General features: G+C 63.3%; 3 protein-coding genes across 3 annotated transcripts in view; 1 reads left to right on the plus strand and 2 right to left on the minus strand.

The window, feature by feature from the left end:
* CEP104 (centrosomal protein 104) overlaps nt 1-7,772 on the minus strand; it is a 32,081-nt gene extending 24,309 nt beyond the window's left edge. Inside the window, exons 1-2 of the mRNA XM_004596091.2 lie at nt 7,621-7,772; nt 4,384-4,535 (exon numbers count right to left, since the gene is read on the minus strand). Of these exons, the coding sequence (XP_004596148.2) occupies nt 4,384-4,496 (113 nt within the window). The 5' untranslated portion in view covers nt 4,497-4,535; nt 7,621-7,772. The remainder of the gene's footprint in view (nt 1-4,383; nt 4,536-7,620) is intronic.
* Nucleotides 7,773-7,816: 44 nt separating this feature from the next.
* On the plus strand, nt 7,817-13,203 carry DFFB (DNA fragmentation factor subunit beta). The gene is made up of 7 exons (XM_004596142.2): nt 7,817-8,028; nt 8,776-8,902; nt 9,645-9,833; nt 10,594-10,673; nt 11,837-12,007; nt 12,520-12,620; nt 12,912-13,203. The coding sequence occupies exons 1-7, from the start codon at nt 7,915-7,917 to the stop codon at nt 13,201-13,203; spliced, it is 1,074 nt and encodes a 357-aa protein (XP_004596199.2). The 5' UTR covers nt 7,817-7,914.
* A 2,518-nt stretch (nt 13,204-15,721) lies between these two features.
* On the minus strand, nt 15,722-20,559 carry C2H1orf174 (chromosome 2 C1orf174 homolog). The gene is made up of 4 exons (XM_004596141.2): nt 20,534-20,559; nt 18,023-18,124; nt 16,609-17,070; nt 15,722-16,216 (listed from the first exon to the last, which is right to left on the minus strand). The coding sequence occupies exons 1-4, from the start codon at nt 20,546-20,548 to the stop codon at nt 16,109-16,111; spliced, it is 687 nt and encodes a 228-aa protein (XP_004596198.2). The 5' UTR covers nt 20,549-20,559; the 3' UTR covers nt 15,722-16,108.
* Nucleotides 20,560-20,709: the final 150 nt, after the last annotated feature.

Below are 20,709 nucleotides of genomic sequence, written 5' to 3' on the forward strand. Positions count from 1 at the left end.
GACCTCTGCTGAGGTGGCCGCTGCCGCAGCCCAGCCCGCCACTCCCCGTGCCTTCCACGGCCAGGGCTGCAGGCTCCCGGTGGCACGAGCTTCAGCGCCGGCAAATGGCCTGCAGCGGGACTGAAACTGCGTGACAGAACCGGCCTGGCAGGTTGTCCATGCCGGGTCGCGACTGTGGCACAGCAGACGACCCATGGCATGGGCCTGCCACCCATGTGACACCCCAGGTCTGAGTTACTGGCCCTGGCTGGTCATTTGGGCAGCGAACCGGTGGAGCTGTGCTGTTGTGGGTAAATCTGCCACCTGCAGCGCTGGCTGCTCACACTGACGCAGGTTTCAGACCTCGCTGCCCCACGTCCAGCCCAGGTGGCCCGCGTGGCTGGGCTGCTGCACCCGCGGGGGAGCCCCGGAAGCAGCTCGTGGCTGCTGCCTTCAGCCAGGTCCAGCCCTGGCCACTGCAGTCACCTGGGGAGTGGGCCGGAAGACAGAGACCTCTCTCTGCTCTCTAACTCCACTACTCCACTTCTCAAATCAACCAATCTTTTTTAAAGTTGACATAACAGGCAAGAGAGACACAGAATTTTTTATGAAAACTTGAATAATTCGGGATAAACCATGTGTCCAGCATCCTTAGATATTAGTACTTTTTACAAATTTATATTTTAATTGTTTTCCATGACTTCTTAAAAAAGACTTACTTTTTTTTTTCTTGGAAAGTCAGATTTACAGAGAGAAGGAGAGACAGAAAGATCCTCCATCTGCTGGTTCACTCCCCAAGCGGCCGAAATGGCCTAAATTGTTCGGAACTGCGCCAATCTGAAGCTAGGAGCCAGGAGCCTCTTCCAGGTCTCCCACATGGGTGCAGGGTCCCAGGCCACAGCAGGGAGCAGGACGGGAAGTGGAGCAGTGAGACACTAACTGGTGCCCACACGGGATCCTGGTGCACGCAGGGTGAGGACCTGGACACCAGGCTACTTCTTCTTTTCCCCTTAAACAATTATTTATTTTTGAAATGCAGAGTCAGAGAGGGAGAGACAGAGATCTCTCAGGTTCACTACCCAAATGGCCACCATGGTTGGAGCTGGATTAGTCTGAATCCAGGGCTTCTTCTGAGTTTTCCCAAGGGCACAGGGCCAAAGCCCGAGGGCTGGCCTCTGCTGCTTTCTCAGGCCATAAGCAGGGAGCTGCATCGGCACCGGACGCTGGCCACAGCTGTCCTGTCCCTAAGGAGCACCGGCCGGGTGTGCTCAAGGGCAGACGTGGAGAAGCCCGCATGGCGGCCCAGGCTGGAGCCCCTTATTTTGTTTACACAGCAAATACAAAGATGAAGACCTGTATCAGGCAGCCAAGATCTAACAGCACCATTTATAACCATGGCTGAGGCAACTCGACTGTGCCTGAAACACAGCACTGGCCCATGTCCAGCAGCTGGCACTGGGGCCGGCGCAGGCACATGCAGTGGCTGTGTGGCGCCTCAGAACAGCAGTCAGGAAAGGCTCCAGCATCTCTGGCAGGTGTGCGTGGTCCTGCCTGCTGGCCACACCTGCCTCCTTCCGGCTGGGAGGGCTCAGGGGCTGCCCTAAACTTTCTGGAGAGCGAGCCCCCAGACAGGGCACCTCTGTACCCCCTGATGCTGTGGCAGTGCCCCAAGGACTGCCTGTCCCTTGTCCCCCCCCCGGCTGTGTTCGGCTTTCCTGCAGTATTCCCACCGCTCTCCTCCCGCTGACACCTACTCCAGACAGCCCCATTCCCAGGGGTCCAGGCGTGGCCCTCCACCCCTCTTCAGGAGCTGGGTGCGCCTAGGCAACTGTCACAAACCAGCTGGCCCCTTCTTCCTGCTCCAGCTGCCACCCCCAGCCCCAGGATTGCAAACACGTTTCCTTCCTGGTCCCGACCTGCTCAGCTCCTGTAACTGCCCGTGTTCTTCTAAAGCCCCGGCCTGCTCAAGTGCCCAGGCTGCTGCCCTGGCCCTCCCCCTGCCTCTCAGCCTCTCCCTCTGCCCGCGCTCTAGGCTCCAGGACCCTCTCTCCTCCCTAGACTACGATGGGCACTCAAGTGGCTCTGAACAAGCCCTTGAGTAGCAGGGAGCCCACCAGCACGTGGCCTGAGTCCCCCGCTCTGCCACGTGTGCATATGCAGAGCTGGTAGGGGTACATGTGACAGAAGCACCAGGGCTCCTGACCTGACCACACCAGGGTCACAGGGTCAACTCCTGGCAGCTCTGTGCTGTAAGCCACAGCTGGCATCCCCCATGCCTGCAGTCAGCGACTTCCAGTGGGGAGATCCGAAGAAAAGCTCTCAGTGAGTCTGGAAACTTGACGCTGAGCAGCAACTGGGCTGACAGGGATGTCCAAGGCAGGGCAGGACAGGGCGGGGCATCCACGGAGAGGCGGGCCATCCACAGTGGGGCGGGGTGGGGCGTCCACGGAGGGGTGGGGCGGGGTGGGGCGTCCACAGAGGGGTGAGGCGTCCACAGAGGGGTGAGGCGGGCCATCCACAGTGGGGCGGGGTGGGGCGTCCACGGAGGGGTGGGGCAGGGCATCCACAGTGGGGCAGGGCGGGGCATCCACGGAGGGGCGGGGCATCCATAGTGGGGTGGAGCATCCACGGAGGGGCGGGGCGACCACAATGGGGCAGGGCATCCACAGAGCGGAGGGGCGTCCACTGTGGGGCACAGGTGAGGTGGGTGCGCTGGCAGAACACCCAGGCTCAGAGAACAGCCTGAACTCCATGTGAAAGCGTGGCTGGCTGCCTGATGGCGCCCAGCATTAAGCTTTCAAAGCTGCAGAGGTTGTCAGAGATGCCTGCAGGGCAGAGGGGCAGGCAGAGTCCCCAGGGAAGCCAAGCAGCCTTCTCGGGGGTGTAGTGCTGCTACTGCGGGGCATGCAGACAGCCTCCTGTGGGCCCGGTATTCTAACCTAACAGCGTCTGCCATGAAAATCTCCCAAACCGTCAGAGGACACAGTGCCAAGAAAGACACAGGCTGGGCCCTGCTCACAGCACAGTGCTGGAGGGCTGCCCCGGCCCTGCCGCAGGGCTCCCCACCCCCGAGGGAGTGGTGTGGGCTCAGGGGCCTGCCCTGCCCCTGCTCACAGCACAGTGCTGGGGGGCTGCCCTGGCCCTGCCCCAGCCCTGCCGCAGGGCCTCCCACCCCCAAGGGAGTGGTGTGGGCTCAGGGGCCTATCCTGCCCCTGCTCACAGCACAGTGCTGGGGAGCTGCCCTGGCCCTGCCGCAGGACCCCCGGCCCCGAGGGAGTGGTGTGGGCTGGGGGTCTGTCGTGCCCCTGCTCACAGCACAGTGCTGGGGGGCTGCCCTGGCCCTGCCGCAGGACCCCCGGCCCCGAGGGAGCGGTGTGGGCTGGGGGCCTGTCCTGCCCCTGCTCACAGCACAGTGCTGGGGGGCTGCCCTGGCCCTGCCGCAGGACCCCCGGCCCCGAGGGAGCGGTGTGGGCTGGGGGTCTGTCCTGCCCCTGCTCTGCTCCTTTCAGTGCTCAGTTCCTTCAGCACTTGACCAGGAATAGGTGCTCTTTGTTGAGTCGCCTTCAAAGCTCCAAAAAGGCAAGTCCATTTCAATTTGAAATGTGATTTATATTCAATTTTAGCAATTTCCTTCTGAATCAAGAAAGACAGTGCGTGACCAAACCTAAAATGTCACACAGGTTAGCACAGTCACGGGTCGGGGATAAACAGTAACTTCTACCTGAACCTGGACAGGTCAGGGACAGGGAGGGGGCAGCGACTGAGGGCGGGCAGACAGGTCAGGGACAGGCAGAGGGTGGTGAGCTGTGGGCCAGGGCAGAGGGCGGAGGGCAGAGGGCAGAAGGCAGAGGATGGAGGGCAGAAGGCGGAGGGCAGAGGATGGAGGGTAGAGGGCAGAGGCCGAGGGGAGTGGTGGGCAGACAGGTCATGGACAGGGAGAGGGGTGGTGAGTTGTGGGCCAGGGCAGAGGGTGGAGGGCGGAGGGCAGAGGGCGGAGGGTAGAGGGCGGAGGGCAGAGGGCCGAGGCTGCGGGGAGTGGTGGGCGGAGTCAGCGCCAAGACTGGAAAGAGCCTGTCACAGGTCCATGTCTTTCAGAAAAATGATAAACTCTCAAAAAAAAAGAAGCAAGTATTTTTTATAGAGATGCGTGAATGTTCAAGAAGGATTTGAAAGAGACTTTCCTGGGCTAAGGGTGGTGTCATGTCTGAGCAGTCAGAGAGCCCAGCAGGCCAAGGTCAGCCCTCTCCCTCCCGCGGTTCCAAGGAGTGTGTGTTCACACTGCAGGGGGACAAAACCAGTGAACACCAAGCTGGCACAGAATGGGACTGCGCACAGCAGCCCTGCCGGGTGGTCTCGGGACCAGGAGCTCTTCCAGACCCCGCCCGCCCCTGCCTGTCCTTGTACCTGGGTGACCGCCACCCGCTGACAGTGGGCGCATGGATCATGAGTTCCCGGGCACTGAAGCCGTCCTCGTGTCCCGATGAGCTGACGACCACAAATCCAATCTTGTGGGGCATCCTGCAGGTGCGGGCCTTTGATCAGGAGCAGCGGGGTCCCTGCGAGGACAGGGAGCCACTGAAGATGCACTTCCCAGGCGGGAGGCTCACCCAAGCACCTGGCAAGCACTCCGCCGTCTTGCTCAACACTCGGCACTGATGCCTCTAACCCAGGGCATTCGCTGAATCTTCCCAAAGATTTGCTCAAGAAGCTTGACCAGTGCTGCGGACGGAGCTGCGTCCCCCGCGCTGCAGGCTGCGGACGGAGCTGCGTCCCCCGCGCTGCAGGCTGCGGTGTCCGACCGGTGGGGCCTGGGAACGGGACGTGTCTGAAGGCAGCCCTTTGTAGATGACATCCAGCTAAAGCCAGGGTGTTGGGTGGTACCTCATGAGAAGGGAGACTGGGTCCTCATCCGGCATTAGCCAGCCTGCACAGTCCCTGCCTAGGCACGTCCTGGGAGGGCAACAGGTGCTCCTGGTCCCTGGCACTCACGTAGGAGACCCATACTGCCTGGCAGCCTCCTGGCTTTGGCACAACCATGGCTGGCAGAAGTGTTGGGGATTGAGTCAGCAGGTGGAAGATGTATGTCTCTCTGTGCCTTTCAATTAAGTAAACAAAAAACTAACCTTAAGAAACAGAGCACTTTGCTATTAAAGATTCTAGTCATTTCTACCCCAAGTTTAACATGGGCCATCATAGTTTCCCAGAAAAAAGCAAAATCAAACCAATCAAGAACATAATAAAAAGCACAAAGCATTGGCTGAGAGGGGTCTTCCCCCCCTGCCGCACCACTGTCCCACCCAGTGTCCTGCAGCACCCCCTGTCGTCCCACTGGTCCACCCAGTGTTCTGCAGCCCCGCCTGCCGCCTCACTGTCCCACCCACTGCCCTGCAGCCCTGCCTGCCGCCTCACTGTCCCACCCAGTGTCCTGCAGCCCCCCCTGCCGTCCCACTGGTCCACCCACTGCCCTGCAGCCCCCCTGCCGCCCCACTGGTCCACCCACTGTCCTGCAGCCCCCCTGCTGCCTCACTGTCCCACCCACTGCCCTGCAGCTCCGCCTGTCGTCCCACTGGTCCACCCACTGCCCTGCAGCACCCCCCGCCGCCCCACTGGTCCACCCACTGCCCTGCAGCCCCCCCGCCGCCCCACTGTCCCACCCACTGCTCTGCAGCCCTGCCACCCCCCCACCGCCTCCCTGCATTCCAGCATGGCAGCTTCTCCCACGTTCTTCTGATCTGCACTTCTGGGTCCTTCAGGCCAAAAGTCACCGCTCCGCTGGCCTGTCACCTGTCCCCGCCGCCCAGCACATCAGAGTACAGGTCTTCTAAGAAGAGCTTGGTGCCCAAGGATGCCCCTTCTCCCCCAGACAGCCACAGCCGTCTCCTTTCCTTAGGCCTCCGCTTTCCGGTTAAGATGCTGCCCCAGCACAACAGGACCCAACAAAGGCCACCTGTGGCTAGTCGGCCTCGCCCACGGCCTCTGCTCTCAGCCCGAGGACACCTCTGCCTTGGTACTGCCCATGTGCAGACTGCCCGTCCTAACTCCTTACGGCGCTACAGCCACTGGGCATCCCCCGTAACCTAGAAATGGTCTAACCTATATGAGGCCCTCAAAGGGTCATGGGAAACAGAATGACGATATGTTTATTTGGTGCAAAAATTCTGAAATCTGCATTTTTCATAATGTACATTTCATACAAAATTTTTAAAGAACTCTTGTATGCATGGATTTCAATTTCTTTTTTCTTTTTTTTGACAACCACCACCAACAACAAAACAAAGCCTTCCTGAAGGTCCCGCCCAGAGGAGGACACGCACAAGGCAGACACACACACCTGTCCAGCTAACAAGGGTACTGGGCACTCCTGTGGGTGGCTGCCCCACTGTCAGTGCCCCTACTGACAGCGAGGCGGGCCATGAGCGCCGTGGGCAGTGAGGACCAGTTGGGAGCTGCAGGCCACAGGTCATCTGCCATCCACGAAAAGGCCACTTAGTAACCTCCAACAGCAAACCTTGTTTCCAGTTGCCTTGGTAAGAGTGAAATGTTACACAAGTAACCACTTCAGTTTGATGGGTTTCAAAAAATCAGAGGCTTAAGCAACATCAAAAAAAAAAAAAAAAAAAAGACTGGCACAGGGTCAGGGCCAGAGGTCCTTCAGACTGGCAGCTTGGCAGGACACCAATGACAGGCCGGCCTGGACCCCTGGGGGTGGGGTTGGGTGGGGGGGTTCCTGCCAGCACCTGGTCACCCAAGGCCCACGCCCATCACCCCTGGTCACCTGAGGCCCATGCCCACCACATCCACCATGCCTGGTTACCCAGTGTCCACTCCCCCACCCCCCATGCCCAACCACGTGAGACCCAAGCTTGCCATGCCTGGTCACCCCAGGCCCATGCCTGGTGAATGCGTGTCCATGGCTGCCATGCCTGGTCACCTGAAGCCCACACCTGCACATGCTTGCCACGCCTGGTCACCCGAGATCCATGCCCATCACGCCCAGTCACCCAGGTCCATGGCTGGTCACCCAGGGTCCACTCCCCCATGCCCAGTCACCTGAGACCCATGCCTGGTCGCCGAAGGCCCACTCCCACAATGCGTAGTCACCCGTGGTCCACGCTCAGGCACCCAGGTCCACGCCTGGTCACCCGGGGTCCACTCCCCCGTGCCTGGTCACCCAAGAGCCAAGCTTGGTCACCCGAGGCCCACGCCCACTGTGCTTGGTCACCCAAGGCTCATGCCCACCACGCCTCGTCACCCGAGGCCCACGTCCTCCATGCCTCGTCACCCGGGGTCCACTCCCCTGTGCCCGGTCACCCAGGTACAACCCCCAGTCACCCAGGTCCACCCCCAGTTACCCATGTCTACCCCCAGTCACCCAGGTCCACGCCCGGTCACCCAGGTACAACCCCCAGTCACCCAGGTCCACCCCGGTCACCCAGGTCCACACCCGGTCACCCAGGTCCACGCCCGGTACCCCGAGGTCCATCCCCAGTCACCCAGGTCCACGCCCGGTACCCCGAGGCCCATCCCCAGTCACCCAGGTCCACCCCCGGTCACCCAGGCCCACGTCCGGTACCCCGAGGCCCACGCCCGCCACGCCTGAGCTGGCGACCCGCGCACGGCTCCGGGCCCGCAGCCCGATACCTGTGGTGTCCGGGCCGCGCCTGGCAGCGCCGGGGGCCTCGGGCCGGGCTTGCTCCGGGGAGGCGGCGCACCCTCCGCCCTGCCCGCGGACGCCGCTCTCATGACAACCAGCCCCGGGTCGGACCGTGCTGCGCCTGCGCGACCCCGCCGTGACCCGCCGCGCCTGCGCAGCGAGATGCCGCCTGCCGCCGTCGCTTCCGTGTTCCAGGTCTGCGCCTGCGCACGGGCGGGACTCGCAGCTTCCCGGCTCCGGCTCCTCAGTCCGGTCCTCGCGCGGACGGGGGCGAGCGAACCATGCTCAAGAAACCGAAGAGCGTGAGGCTGCGCGCCCTGCACGGCGCCACCAAGTTCGGGGTGGCCGGCAGGAGCGTCCGCGAGCTGCTGCGGAAGGGCTGCGCGCGTTTCCAGGTGGCCGGGAGGCCGGGGTCCTGGTCCAGGGGCTGGGGAGATCGGGGGGTGGTCTGGAGGCCGGGGTCCTGGTCCAGGGGCTGGGGGGATCTGGGGTGGTCTGGAGGCCGGGGGAGGGGGTCGTGGTCCAGGGGCTGGGGGGATCTGGGGGTGGTTGGAGGCTGGGGTCCTGGTCCAGGGGCTGGGGGGATCTGGGGTGGTCTGGAGGCCGGGGGAGGGGGTCGTGGTCCAGGGGCTGGGGGGATCTGGGGGTGGTTGGAGGCTGGGGTCCTGGTCCAGGGGCTGGGGGGATCTGGGGTGGTCTGGAGGTCGGGGGGGTCCTGGTCCAGGGACTGGGGGGATCTGGGATGGTCTGGAGGCCGGGGTCCTGGTCCAGGGGCTGGGGGGATCTGGGGGTGGTCTGGAGGCCGGGAGGGGGTCGTGGTCCAGGGGCTGGGGGGAATCTGGGGTGGTCTGGAGGCCGGAGTCGTGGTCCAGGGGCTGGGGGGATCTGGGGGTGGTCTGGAGGCCGGGGTCCTGGTCCAGGGGCTGGGGGGATCTGGGGTGGTCTGGAGGCCAGGGTCCTCCTGGTCCAGGGGCTGGGGGCCCGAGCTGGGGCAGTTGGGGTCCTGGTCCAGGGGCTGGGGGCCCGAGCTGGGGCAGTTGGGGTCGTGGTCCAGGGGCCGGGGGCTGGAGCTTGGGTTGCCGGGGGTCAGTGTCACGCGGGGGTGGACGTGGGGGCTCAGCCTTGCCCTGCCTCGCCCCCAGCTGCCCGAGCGTGGTTCCCGGCTGTGTCTGTATGAGGATGGGACCGAGCTGAGCGAGGACTACCTCCCCAGTGTCCCTGACGATGCGGAGATTATGCTGCTCACCGAGGGCCAGAGCTGGCTGGGCTGTGAGTGGCAAAGACACGGGAGGTGGGCGCTGGCGCCGGGGGCAGCAGCTACACTCTTCCTGATAGCACCACGAGTTCCCAGTGCCCTGGGCCGGCTGTCGCCACTCTGGAGGGTAGCTGTGGGCACTTGGGCCATCAGCAGGTAGCTGCATTGGAAGTGCAGCCGCCAGGACTCAAACCTGTGCCTTTATGGGCTGCTGGCGCCCCATGGTGGTTTAGCCCACTGTGCCCAGCGCCAGCCCTATCCCTCCTTGTATGCACAGATTGTCCCTTTCCCGTGGAGACTCTTCCCTACACCCCCTGTTGGAGCTCTGAAACCCAGAGTAGGGCACCTGTGTTTGGTGGTTTCCTCCCTATGGCGAAGTCTGACCGCAGGGATTGAGGTTTGTGTTTATTGAACTACGGTTCACACAAGGAGAATCCCTGCTCTGGGGAGTTCTGTGAGGGCCTGGGAGGGGGGGACTAAGTGTCCAGGAAGGTCCCAAGAAGAGGCCACTGCTTAGGCCCAGAGGGGTCCGTGCGGTGGGCCGGCCAGGCTTTGGACGCCTACAGTCCCACCCGGCCTCAGCTGCCTGCGCCTGCCTTGGTGGGCGCACCTAAAGATGGGCGTGGCCTGCACAGCTGCGGGGGGGGGGGGGGGGGGAGCTGTGGCCGTCTCAGCTCTGAACTGGGAGGTCTTGGATGTGGTCAGGGACCTGAGGTCCTGGACCGTGTGCGTTTCTTTGTCCCCCACGGGTGGCAGACGTGAGCGACATCAGCCGCTTCCTCAGCGTGTTCCAGGAGCCGCACGCGGAGGTCATCACGGCAGCACGGCAGCTTCTGTCGGCTGAGCGGGCCCCGCTGCGGCGGAAGCTGCTCTCCGACCTCCTGCACAGCGTCAGCCAGAACATCCCAGCCGAGGACCGCACTGAGGACCCGCCCTGGTTTGAAGGTGCGTGTGGGCTGGGCTTTGGGGTGTGGCGGTGGGCACGGCCAAGCTCTCGGGAATTGAGGACACCTCGGTTAGGTTAGATCCCAGCCTGATATCTCGAGGTGTGGCACGAGGACTTGGGGCGCAGGTGCTGTTCCTGCTGAGGGGCGAGGCTGGGGCCGCCCTCAGGTTGGCATTTACTGGTTCTAGGCTGTGGTTAGAGCATGGCCCTGAGAGTGGTGTGTTAGCCTTGCTCACGTGTGCTGCACAGGCGGCTGGGGGGCCTGTCTTCCTCTTAATGGAATGTTCATTTATTAGAGAGAATGTGCCGGTGTTTGCTGGTGCGCTCCCCAGCTGTCCAGGGAGCTGGAAGCCCACGGCCAGCGTGCCTCGTGCCTGCTGGAGACTCGGCTGTCCGGTGCTGCTGCCCCCTCTGCGTGCAGCAGGAAGTGGCGCTCCGAGCCCTCTGATCCCAGGTGCCCGCCCTGAGAGCTCTTCCCGTTGAGGGCCGGCATCACGGACCCGGGCTTGAGCCTCTTCCCCCTCCTGGGCTGCCCTTGGCCTTGTAAGCCTGTTGGAGGCCAAGCTGGGCCGGGGCGTGGCGGGCAGAGGCCCTGGGAGCTGCACGATGCCGCTGGAAGTCAAGGCCAGACACGCTGCACTCCCCGAGCCCGTCTCGCCATGTGGGGCCTCTGGCCATCATGGTCTCCATGGGGGCCCCTGCCCGGAGTGCCACCGGCCGCCCCATGGACTCGGCACTGTTGTCTCTTCCTCCTGGCAGGCTTGGAATCACGGTTCCAGAGTAAGTCTAGCTACCTGAGATACAGCTGTGAGAGCCGGATCCGGAGTTACCTGAGAGAGGTGAGGCCGGTGCTCGCGGTTGGCCGAGTTGGCCCCCGGGCTTCAGTCAACGGCACAGAGCTGTGGGTCCAGGCGCTGGCTGGGCCTCTTGGGAGGTTTGCGGCCACCAGGGCGTGCCCCTGGACAGTGGCTCTCAGGGTCGTCAGAGCCTGTTTGCCTGCTGCCCTGCTGTACAGCCTTCCCTCTGTCCACTCTGCCATTGTCAGCCACTGCCCTCACAGGGGCCAGACCTCTGGGGCGGTGAAGTCCTGGACTTGAACCTTGAAAACTCCGGTTAAATAAACCCTTTCTCCTCTCAAGGTCATACCCTCCAATATGTTGCCGTAATGACAAAGCTGGTGGCTGCGCCTGTGTTAGTGCCAGCTGTGTGGCTCTAGGGCCTGGTCCCCAGGCTTTTGGACACCTGAGGGTTCCTGGTCAGGCCGCCCTGCTAGGCTGAACCAGCAGGGGACCAGAGGCATTGCTGCCTCACTGTCACTCGCTGTGACATGAGCTCAGGCAGCCCCAGGTCAGCCACCCATGCCTGGGGGTGCCACATTGCCTCCGCTGTGCCCGTCAGTGTGGGCAGCCCCAGGCCAGCCACCTGTGCCTGGGGTGCCATGTTGCCTCCGCTGTGACCAGAAATCTGGTTTTCTTCATTTTTCTGTTGTGTCTTGACATGAATTTCCCCCAAATAAACACCCTGCGCTGTTCATGCTGAGAGCCCCCTCCTGAGCGCCCCCTCCCCCAGCACAGCTGATAATGGCTGCCTGCCCCGGGGGTGGGCAGGCCCAGGTCGTGCCAGCTACCAGCTTGGCATAGCTGAGACGATGGCCTGCCCTGGGGGTGGGGAGGCCCGGGCTGTGCCAGCTACCAGGCTGGGCATAGCTGGGTCAGCTGCCTGCCCTGGGGGTGGGGAGGCCCGGGCTATGCCGGCTGCCAACTGGCCTCCGCAGCACTTTGGCAGGTGCTGTGAGCTGCTGAGGTCCCCTCACCCCTTCCTGCTCAGCAGGCAAGCAGCAGCCTGGTGACCCTCCCAGGGGAGTGTTCTTTCTCCGCAGAGGGCTGGTCCTTGGGTCCCTTGCCTGGGTGTGATCCCTGTCTCCGGGGGTGCAGTGGGCTGGCTGGGCCCAGGTGTCAGGTGGGGGGTGCATCCGGGCTCAGTGTGATCCTTGCGTCTCCAGGTGAGCTCTCACGTCACCATGGTGGACCCTGAGGCCCGGGAGGAGTTCCTGCGGGTGCTGGGCGCCATGGGCCAGAAGCTCAGGTCTGTGCACTACAATGGCAGCTACTTTGACCGAGGGGCGGCTGCTGGCAGCCGGCTCTGCACGCCGGAGGGCTGGTTCTCCTGCCAGGTGAGCATGTGCCCCGTCACGGGGAGGAGGGTCCGTGGCCCAGGTGTGCCCACTGACCGTGTGTGGGAGGTGAGGCCATGGCATTGCCTGCTGAGCCTGGCAGCCCCGTGTCCTTGTTGGGACCATAGGGAGCTGTTGTGAGGCTGTGAATGCAGAGGCTGTTCATTGGGGGCGGGTCTGGCTGGCCAGGTGCTGGCTGGGGCCCTGGAAATGCCAAGCTCAGGGAGACTGGCATGGTGGTCCTATCACCACCTGGAGCTCAGGGAGGCTGGCATGGCGGTCCTGTGGCCGCCTGAAGCTCAGGGAGGCTGGCATGGCGGTCCTGTGGCCGCCTGGAGCGACAGGCACCGACATGACAGTCACAGGCCCCTCATTTGTCCTCTTTGGAAACGCAGAGGAGTGTCCGTGGCAACGAGGGAGAGGGGTGCTCGGTGTCCCCTCAGGAGTGTAGCTCTGCCTGGCTCCCCGGGTGTGGACAGCTGCAGGGGTCTCCTCCCCTTGTCGGTCCTCAGGGTCCTTTTGACGTGGACGACTGCTCGTCCCGACACTCCATCAACCCCTACAGCAACAGGGAGAGCCGTGTCCTCTTCAGCACGTGGAACCTGGACCACATGTGAGTGCCCACCCCTGGGGACAGGACCACGTCCAGGACCTGCCACGCCCCTCCCCAGCCTGGCCTTGCCCAGGCCAGCGGGCCCACCCTGAGCGGTTCTGGCCCGGGGAGGGACCCTGGGGTGCGTGTCGGGCAGAGGTGCTTGGGTTGTTCATGCTGCAAGGACAGCTTGGCCTGTCTCTCCCGGGTGCTGCTGGTGGTCGCATGGGCCTGGCAGACCTCGCTGTGCTCTGGGGGAGCGGGGCACACAGCCTGTGGCCCAGGAAGCAGCAGCACCCATCCTGCCCGCAGAATCGAGAAGAAGCGCGCTGTGGTCCCCGCCCTGGCTGGTGCCGTCCAGGACGCGGGCGGCAGGGAGGTGGACTGGCAGTATTTCTACAGCTTGCTCTTCACCACCGAGAACCTGAAGCTGGTCCACATTGCCTGCCACAAGAAGACCACCCACAAGCTCAGCTGTGACCCCAGCAGGGTCTACAGACGCGCGTCGAGGCCGCGAGGAGGGCCCGCCAGGAAGTGCCGGAGGCGCGCACGGCCCGCCCGGGCCCGCAGCCTGTTGGGGGGTCGCCGAGGTGCTGAGGTCTGAGCTCAGGACGTGCCCGCCGCATGGCTGTGCCCCCTGGTGTGGCACCCCTACTCCAGCGACGTCCTGGCTGCACTCAGCCACTGGCTGGCAGAGCGAGTCTAACCTGCCTTACCTATGTCTCTGCTCTCTGCCGGTTCCATGGTTGTGGCCATGACAGCTCAGATCCCTGGGCTGTTCCAGACTTCTAGATGTTTGAGAGGCCAGGACAAAATGTCCAGTCCACACAGCGTATGCATGGACAGTCACTGCCAAGGACTGGGGGAGTAGCCGATGGGGCATGAGGCTGGGCTACAGGCATTTCTGCAGGTGAAACATGCTGCGGCTCAGCCCGAACCCTCTGCGCTGGCCTCGGAGGCTGTGTGCTCAGCCAGTCTGCGTGGACGTGGGAGCAGTTGCCCTCACAGGCTGCGTGGGCATGCGAGCGGCTGGCCTCGGAGGCTGTGTGCTCAGCCAGTCTGCGTGGACGTGGGAGCAGTTGACCTCACAGGCTGCGTGGGCATGCGAGCGGCTGGCCTCGGAGGCTGTGTGGTGAGCGGGTCTGCGTGGACGTGGGAAACCTGGCCTTGCCAGCAGCAGGAATCCCAGGGAGGGACAGTCCTGAGTCAGGCATCTGATAATACTTGAAATTTTTTTAAGATTTATTTTTATGGGACAGTCAGATATACAGAGAGGAGAGACAGAGAGGAAGAGCTTCCATCTGCTGATTCACTCCCCAAGTGGCTGCAACAGCCAGAGCTGAGCCAATCTGTAGGCAGGAGTCTGGAACCTCCTCCAGGTCTCCCACGTGGTGCAGGGCCCCAAGGCCTTGGGCCATCCTTGACTGCTTTCCCAGGCCACAGGCAGGGAGCTGGATGGGAAGTGGTTCAGCCAGGATTAGAACCGGCGCCCAAATGGAATCCTGGAGCGTGTGAGGTGAGGACTTTAGCCACTAGGCTATCACACCAGGCCCCAATACTTGAATTTTTTACATGGGCATTTATAACATTTTAAATATATTTTTACAAGCCATACATTTTGTAGCTTAATTTTCAATGTGTTGTGGAATCAGAAAATGCAGTGAAGGTATCTCCTTTGTTGTGAAGTTTATTTACAAGGTGAGGAGGAAACCACAGACGTTCAAGGCCAGAGGGGGCGGGAAGGGGAACGGGGCAGATGTTTCTGCTTTTAGCTGCTGTCTGGGGAGCGGGCGCCCCTCGCTAGGCCTGCAAGGGGTGCGCCCTGGGGCGCAGGATGGGAGCTGCGGCTGCCAGCTCGTGGCTCGGCGTGCCTCCTGCCTGTCCCGTCGCTCGCCCCTGCCGGTCCTGCCCGTTGTGGACGGTGCTGGCGGTGTCCTGTTGTCTCTCCTGCGGCTGCTTCCTGCTAATCGGGAGCCTTGTGTGCCCCGGGTTTGGAAATTACCTCATCCAGTGGGTCCATCTCAAGCCGCAGGGAGTGTAGCTAGCCGTGTCCCCGCACGGTCACCGTCGCGGGGAGGGGTCACTGCCTTTTTTGTCTTTTGAAGTGGCATCCAAGGACCTTGGGTGGTGGGCAGGAGCAGGCCGACTCGCCCTGGGTTGTGTCTGGGCATGACTGCCTCCCCTGCCCAGGGCCAGCACGGGTGGTGGCACATTGTGCACCGTGCGTTCCGATGCCTGGACACACACCCCGGTCTCTGGTCCTGAGACTGGGAACCCCGGGTTCCTTGGCAGCACAAAGGCCATCAGTGGGGGCTGCCCCCCACCCCCGGCCCTGGCCTAGCACAGCTGGCGACCCCCTAGAACACGTTGTGTTCCTGGCCTGCCTGAGGCCAGCAGTGGGGCCCATGATAAAGACTCTGAGGACAGGTTCAAGTTTGCCCTGGCTGAGAACGCTAAGACCCAGGACACCCAGGAGCCGAGGGGGCTTGTGGGCTGGGGGCTCTCGCCGTCGCTGGAATACGAGGTGGCCGGTGTGTGGACATTCAGGGGCCCTGGGCACAGTCCCCGGTACAAACGGGTTCCAGCAGGGCACTAAGGGGCAGGGCAGGCGGCACCTGCTCCTCTCAGATCACCCTCACAAAGGCTGAAGAACTTGCTGGAACCCTGGAGCTGCCACTGCACCGGGAGGCTGGACCGACACCTCTGAGGTGCCCCTCAGACATGGCCCTTTGCTTGCTCTGGCCAAACTGGGGGAGGTGCCAGGTGCCTGTTCTAGAAAGGAGGTGTTCCCAGCAGGAGGTAAAGTCCTCCAGCCCCCCGGCTCTAGGATGACGCAGCTGGCAGCTCTCCACACACACACCTGAGGTGGCTGTGCGATGCACTGACGGGCCAGCTTGGGAACACCTGCAGCTGCCCCGAGGCGCCCTGTGACCCAAGGTGGCGGTCACCAGGAGCCGGGTCAGCTGCCCCGAGGCGCCCTGTGACCCAAGGTGGCGGCCACCAGGAGCGGGTCAGCAGCCTCCTGCGGGTTCACACGCGAGGGACACCAGGGACACGGCAGGACACCAGCCCTCGCCTCCCTGGCTGTCGGGAACAGTTTCACACCTGAGACTTCTTGAAAATGATTTCCAAAATAATTTTATTTCTTTCTCATAAGTAGTTTGCAAAATTTCCAGGGCAAATGTTAACTTCCTATACAGAAATAAAAGCAAGTCCTTTAATCATTGGCACGGCATGGATCACATGAATGATCAAATTCAGACAATGAAAACTACATCTGCATGTTATAAAACCGACGTGCTTCCGCGGAGGGGCTCGTCTTCATTAAGGCCTCGCGTACTGAAAGCTGTCTCGGAGCCGGCCGGGTCATCTCGGATGCGCATAGGAACAGGCTGTGACGTTGGCATGGCCAGCAGCACCCAGCTGTCCCTGCGTGCTGCCCGGCCGGTTTCGGAGGCCTCACTACACTCTCAGGCAGACGCCTCCCGGGCACCGGGCGAGCGTGTCCTCTACCCGTCAGCACCATCCTCCTCCTCGTCTTCCTTGGCTCTGAAATGCATTTTCCTGAACTCTCGTCTGCTCATGGAGGGACACAAGGAAGACGCTGGCGGCAGGTCCTTGGAGGGGAAGGAAACAGGACCTCAGTTGAGGGTTCGCACCCTGGGGGCCACACTGTCCATCAGCTCTGGAGCTGGCTGGGTTGTCCTCCTCTCCCCTCCCCAGGATCAGTGAAGACCACCAAGTCCCAGCACTGCCTCAGCAGAAGGGCACGGGGCTCTGTCCTGACCCTACGACCATGTGGCTCCTGTCCTATCCTGTGGTCATGGGGCTCTCCACCCTAACCCTGTGACCAGAGGGCTCCCCTCCCACCTGTGGCTGACGGCCCACTGCAGTGGGGGCCACTGAGGCCGTTCCCGTGGCTGACTCTCCGCCTGTGAGCCGGTGAAGTTAGCGCCCTGCCTGCCTGGGGAGACGTGACCTGCGGGCAGCCCGTGGGCGCGCCGCTCACCTGCATGAGCTCCACGTTGCCGAAGAAGCGGCTCACGGGCAGCGGCTGGTTACTGTCCTCGTCTAGGAAGACACTGTTGTCCATCACCAGCCCTGGGGCCCGGGCAGCCTCTGCTTCCGGCCCAGGCTCGGCCTGGGGGGCGCAGCAGCCCTGGGCATCTTCGGGGCCGTGCGCAGCCCCGGGCTGCAGCCCGGATGGGTTGTCTGCAGTCTGGGCTGAGCAGGGACTGAGTGGCAGCCCGGCTACCTCCTTGTGGGCAGTGGCATCAGCCACGGGGCCCGACAGCGCTGCACTGTCCGCAGCAAACACACACTCCGGAGGGGTCCCGGGTGCCACTCTGGGCAAGGAGGCACCATCATTTTTGGGGGCGAGTTTCTGTAATTCTGATTTCACAAGATGGCCTTTGTCACACTTGAACTTCTTGGAGGATCGTTTGTCTATGGCCTTGTGTGACAAGGAAGTCTGTTGGGAAGAGACGTTAAAGGCAAATCAGACTGACCCAGGGATGAAGACCAGGGGTGAGGCCTCCTGCTCAGGGCCAGAGCAGCCAGGCGGGTGATGTGGCACAGGTCATCAGAGCACTCAGGGCGGGCACATGGGATGCCTCACCCCAAGCAGGAAAGCCTGGGTTCACGTCTGGACTCAGCTTCTGGTCCAGCCTCCTGCTGATGCACGCTGCCCCGTGGGGTCCCTGCTGCCCCATGGGAGCCCACACTGACTCCTGGCCTAACTGTAACTGGGCATCAGGAGGAGACAGTGATGTGCTTCTCACTCTCTTTCAAACACGCAAGTAACAACCTAAGGCTCTGTCCCGCACAACAGCACCCGGCCCCCCCACCCCACGGCCCGGCCCGCCACACGCAGCCTGCCCGCCACCCACACTCCCCGGCTGCCCGGGAGAGGGGATCCCTCTGCCCAGGACCCTTCCTCTCCCTCCAAGCCTACGGCTGAGGGTGGTGTCGTGCCAGGCCCTCTGGACCCACCGGGCTTGGTGCTCCTTCTCTGTGCTGTCACCATCCCTTGCTCAGACACGAGGCTGCGCCATGTTTCCCTGACAATGCGTCAGGCTGCAGCTGTGCATAGGGCAGAGCCGGGAGCCCAGGGCCCGCTGTGGGGGGCGCAGGCTGCAGCCGTGCACAGGGCAGAGCCGGGAGCCCAGGGCCCGCTGTGGGGGGCGCAGGCTGCAGCCGTGCACAGGGCAGAGCCGGGAGCCCAGGGCCCGCTGTGGGGGGCGCAGGCTGCAGCCGTGCACAGGGCAGAGCCGGGAGCCCAGGGCCCGCTGTGGGGGGCGCAGGCTGCAGCCGTGCACAGGGCAGAGCCGGGAGCCCAGGGCCCGCTGTGGGGGGCGCAGGCTGCAGCCGTGCACAGGGCAGAGCCGGGAGCCCAGGGCCCGCTGTGGGGGGCGCAGGCTCACCTGGCATGCTGTCTTGGCTGATGTGGCACCGGTGGCATCCTGCGTGGGGGCCGAGCAGCTTCGGGCTCTCAGGCGCGCCGAAGACCGTGCTTCACCTGTGAGCTGGACAGCACGGGATTGGTGAGGCAGTGGTGGTGCAGCCACGGGCACACAGATAGGGTGTGGGGCACTTGAAGGACACTGCAGACCACCACTGCCAGCCTTCCCACCTCCCAGGACACCTGGGGTCAGGCGGAGGATCTGCCCTGCACTAGTCTACCCTGGGAACCACCATCTCAATTTCACAGCCATGAGGTCACCTCGGGGCTCAGAGAGCCACGCCCCTGCCTCAGGGGTGCCCTAATGCCTGGGCGCTATGCCCGTGGTCCCTGCGGCATCTCCCGTCCCCCAGGTCCATCACAGTCTGGGGTCCGCAGCAAGTGGCTCTGCCCCCTCTACTTCATCCTGAATGTGCAGGAACCACTGCACTTTTCAGAAAGAAAGATGACACTTACTGCGTGGCCCTGGGCCTACTCCCGCATCTGCCGGCTCGGAGCCCCTACTACGTGGCCCCGGGCCTACTCCCGCATCTGCCGGCTCGGAGCCCCTACTACGTGGCCCCGGGCCTACTCCCGCATCTGCCGGCTCGGAGCCCCTACTACGTGGCCCCGGGCCTACTCCCGCATCTGCCGGCTCGGAGCCCCTACTACGTGGCCCCGGGCCTACTCCCGCATCTGCCGGCTCGGAGCCCCTACTACGTGGCCCCGGGCCTACTCCCGCATCTGCCGGCTAGGAGCCCCCCACGGCGGCAGTACTGCCGGCTCAAGGTCCGATTCCATAGCATCTGCCACCTCCCTACCTGACCCAGAATCCAAAGCAAGGTAACAAACCAAACGTAGGAAGTGGTGCACCTTACAGCTCTCCCTAACACCTGAATGACAGCAGGACATGGGGAATAAACAGAGCTGATCCAGAAACGCACACAGGGACACAGAGGAAGGGAAGAGAGACAGTGGCTGCAGGCTGTGACACAGGCAGGCCGCCCAGAGCTGGCGAGAGCGGCAGCGCATGTCACCAAGGAAGGAGAGTGGCCTACAACCTGTGGGAAGGGAAGGCACCTGGCCTGCTGTGTGGCCGGCCAGGAAGGCACTCCTGGCCAGGGGCGGCACCTGCTGTGTGGTCTCTTGGGGGCTCCTGGCCAGGGGTGGCACCTGCTGTGTGGCCTCTTGGGGGGCTCCTGGCCGGGGGCAACACCTGCTGTGTGGCCTCTTGGGGGGCTCCTGGCCGGGGGCAACACCTGCTGTGTGGCCTCTTGGGGGGCTCCTGGCTGGGGGGCGGCACCTGCTGTGTGGCTGGCCGGGGAGGGGCTCCTGGGCTGGGGGTCGCACCTGCTGTGTGGCCTGCCTGCTGGGGGCTCCTTACTGTGGCTCACAGGGCAGCTATGCCTGGGCCTCAGCTCCAGGGCAGCCACAAACTTCTCAGGGATGATACCCCATCTCCCCGTCCTGAACAAGGCTGTCCCTCAGATGCCCCATGGCAGGGCAGGGTCCCCCCATCTCTGGTCCTGCCTGCCAGAGGCAGTGGCCTGAGTGTGGTGTGGCCCTGCCAGGTGCCGCGAGCTGAGCCAGCTCTCCAAGCTGCAGCTTCTCTGAGACGCCTGACCCCGGGTGGCTAAAATAAAGGGGTGGGGCGGAGCGTGCTGGCTTTGCAAGCTAATCCCCTACCTGCGGCTGCTTTACTTCCCATCCAGCTCCCTGTTTGTGGTCTGGGAAGGCAGTCAGGTCGGCCCAAAGCCTTGGGACCCTGTACCCGTGTGGGGAACCTGGAAGAGGTTCCTGGCTTTGGATCAGCTCAGCTCTGGCTGTCCTGGCCACTTGGGGAGTGAACCAGCAGGAGAATCCGTCTCTCCTCTCTCTGTGTAACTGTGTCTTTCAATTAAAAAAAAAAAATCTACTAAAAAATAAATAATAGACAAGATGAATCTATGGAAGATTTGCCAAAAACATAAAGTCGTGTGGCTCCGAGGACACGAGGGACTGACAGGTCCCCGCAGCCTCCCCAGTGCGGACCAACAGCAGCAGGAGACACAGCCCTAAGTCTCCCCAGGCCACAGAGGGAAACGGGACCCCGCACCCCAACTTTACCCACATCACCGGAGTGAGTGAGCTCCTGTGGTCACCCCGAGCCAGGAGGCCGAGTCCCCTGGGCGCCTGCAAACCCCATGCCCAGTAGGGCAGAGCCCCTGGTGCAGCCAGCCTGGATGGGAACCCCACCTTTGCGGGGGCACGGACGGGCCAGCCAGGATGGGAACCCCACCTTTGCAGGGGGATGCGGCCAGCCCAGGAACCCCACCTTTGCGGGGGGCACGGCCTGGATGGGAACCCCACCCTCCTGGGGGGCGCAGCCAGCCCGGGAACCCCACCTTTGCGGGGGTGCGGCAGGGGCGCCCCTCGGCCCAGGCTCCCTGTGGCCTCGGCCAGGCCCCGACAGCGGGGCAGCGCCCGGGAACCCCACCTTTCGGGGGACCCTCACCTTCCGGCTCCTCATGGGGCTGAGCGACGGCCCGCGCCCTGCCCAACGCTGCTCTGCGGAGCGACCCCTCGCGGCACCCGGACGCGCCGCCGCGGCGTCTGACGTCACAGCCCGGCGACCGCAGGCACGTGACCCGGCGCTGGCCCCGTAGTCTGCGAGTTCGGGGCGCGCCTCGC

This window comes from Ochotona princeps, chromosome 2 (assembly GCF_030435755.1).
Source record: "Ochotona princeps isolate mOchPri1 chromosome 2, mOchPri1.hap1, whole genome shotgun sequence".
In the NCBI taxonomy this organism is placed as follows: Eukaryota; Metazoa; Chordata; class Mammalia; order Lagomorpha; family Ochotonidae; genus Ochotona; species Ochotona princeps.

Excerpts from the sequence above, each read along its gene's own strand:
- DFFB (XM_004596142.2), top strand. The coding sequence starts at position 7,915 with ATGCTCAAGAAACCGAAGAGCGTGAGGCTGCGCGCCCTGCACGGCGCC. Across the intron at positions 8,903-9,644 it reads GGGCCAGAGCTGGCTGGGCT|ACGTGAGCGACATCAGCCGC; the intron begins GTGAGTGGCAAA and ends CACGGGTGGCAG. Across the intron at positions 9,834-10,593 it reads GGACCCGCCCTGGTTTGAAG|GCTTGGAATCACGGTTCCAG; the intron begins GTGCGTGTGGGC and ends TCCTCCTGGCAG.
- C2H1orf174 (XM_004596141.2), bottom strand. Across the intron at positions 17,071-18,022 it reads CAGCCAAGACAGCATGCCAG|ACTTCCTTGTCACACAAGGC; the intron begins GTGAGCCTGCGC and ends TCTTCCCAACAG. Across the intron at positions 16,217-16,608 it reads GCAACGTGGAGCTCATGCAG|GACCTGCCGCCAGCGTCTTC; the intron begins GTGAGCGGCGCG and ends TTCCCCTCCAAG.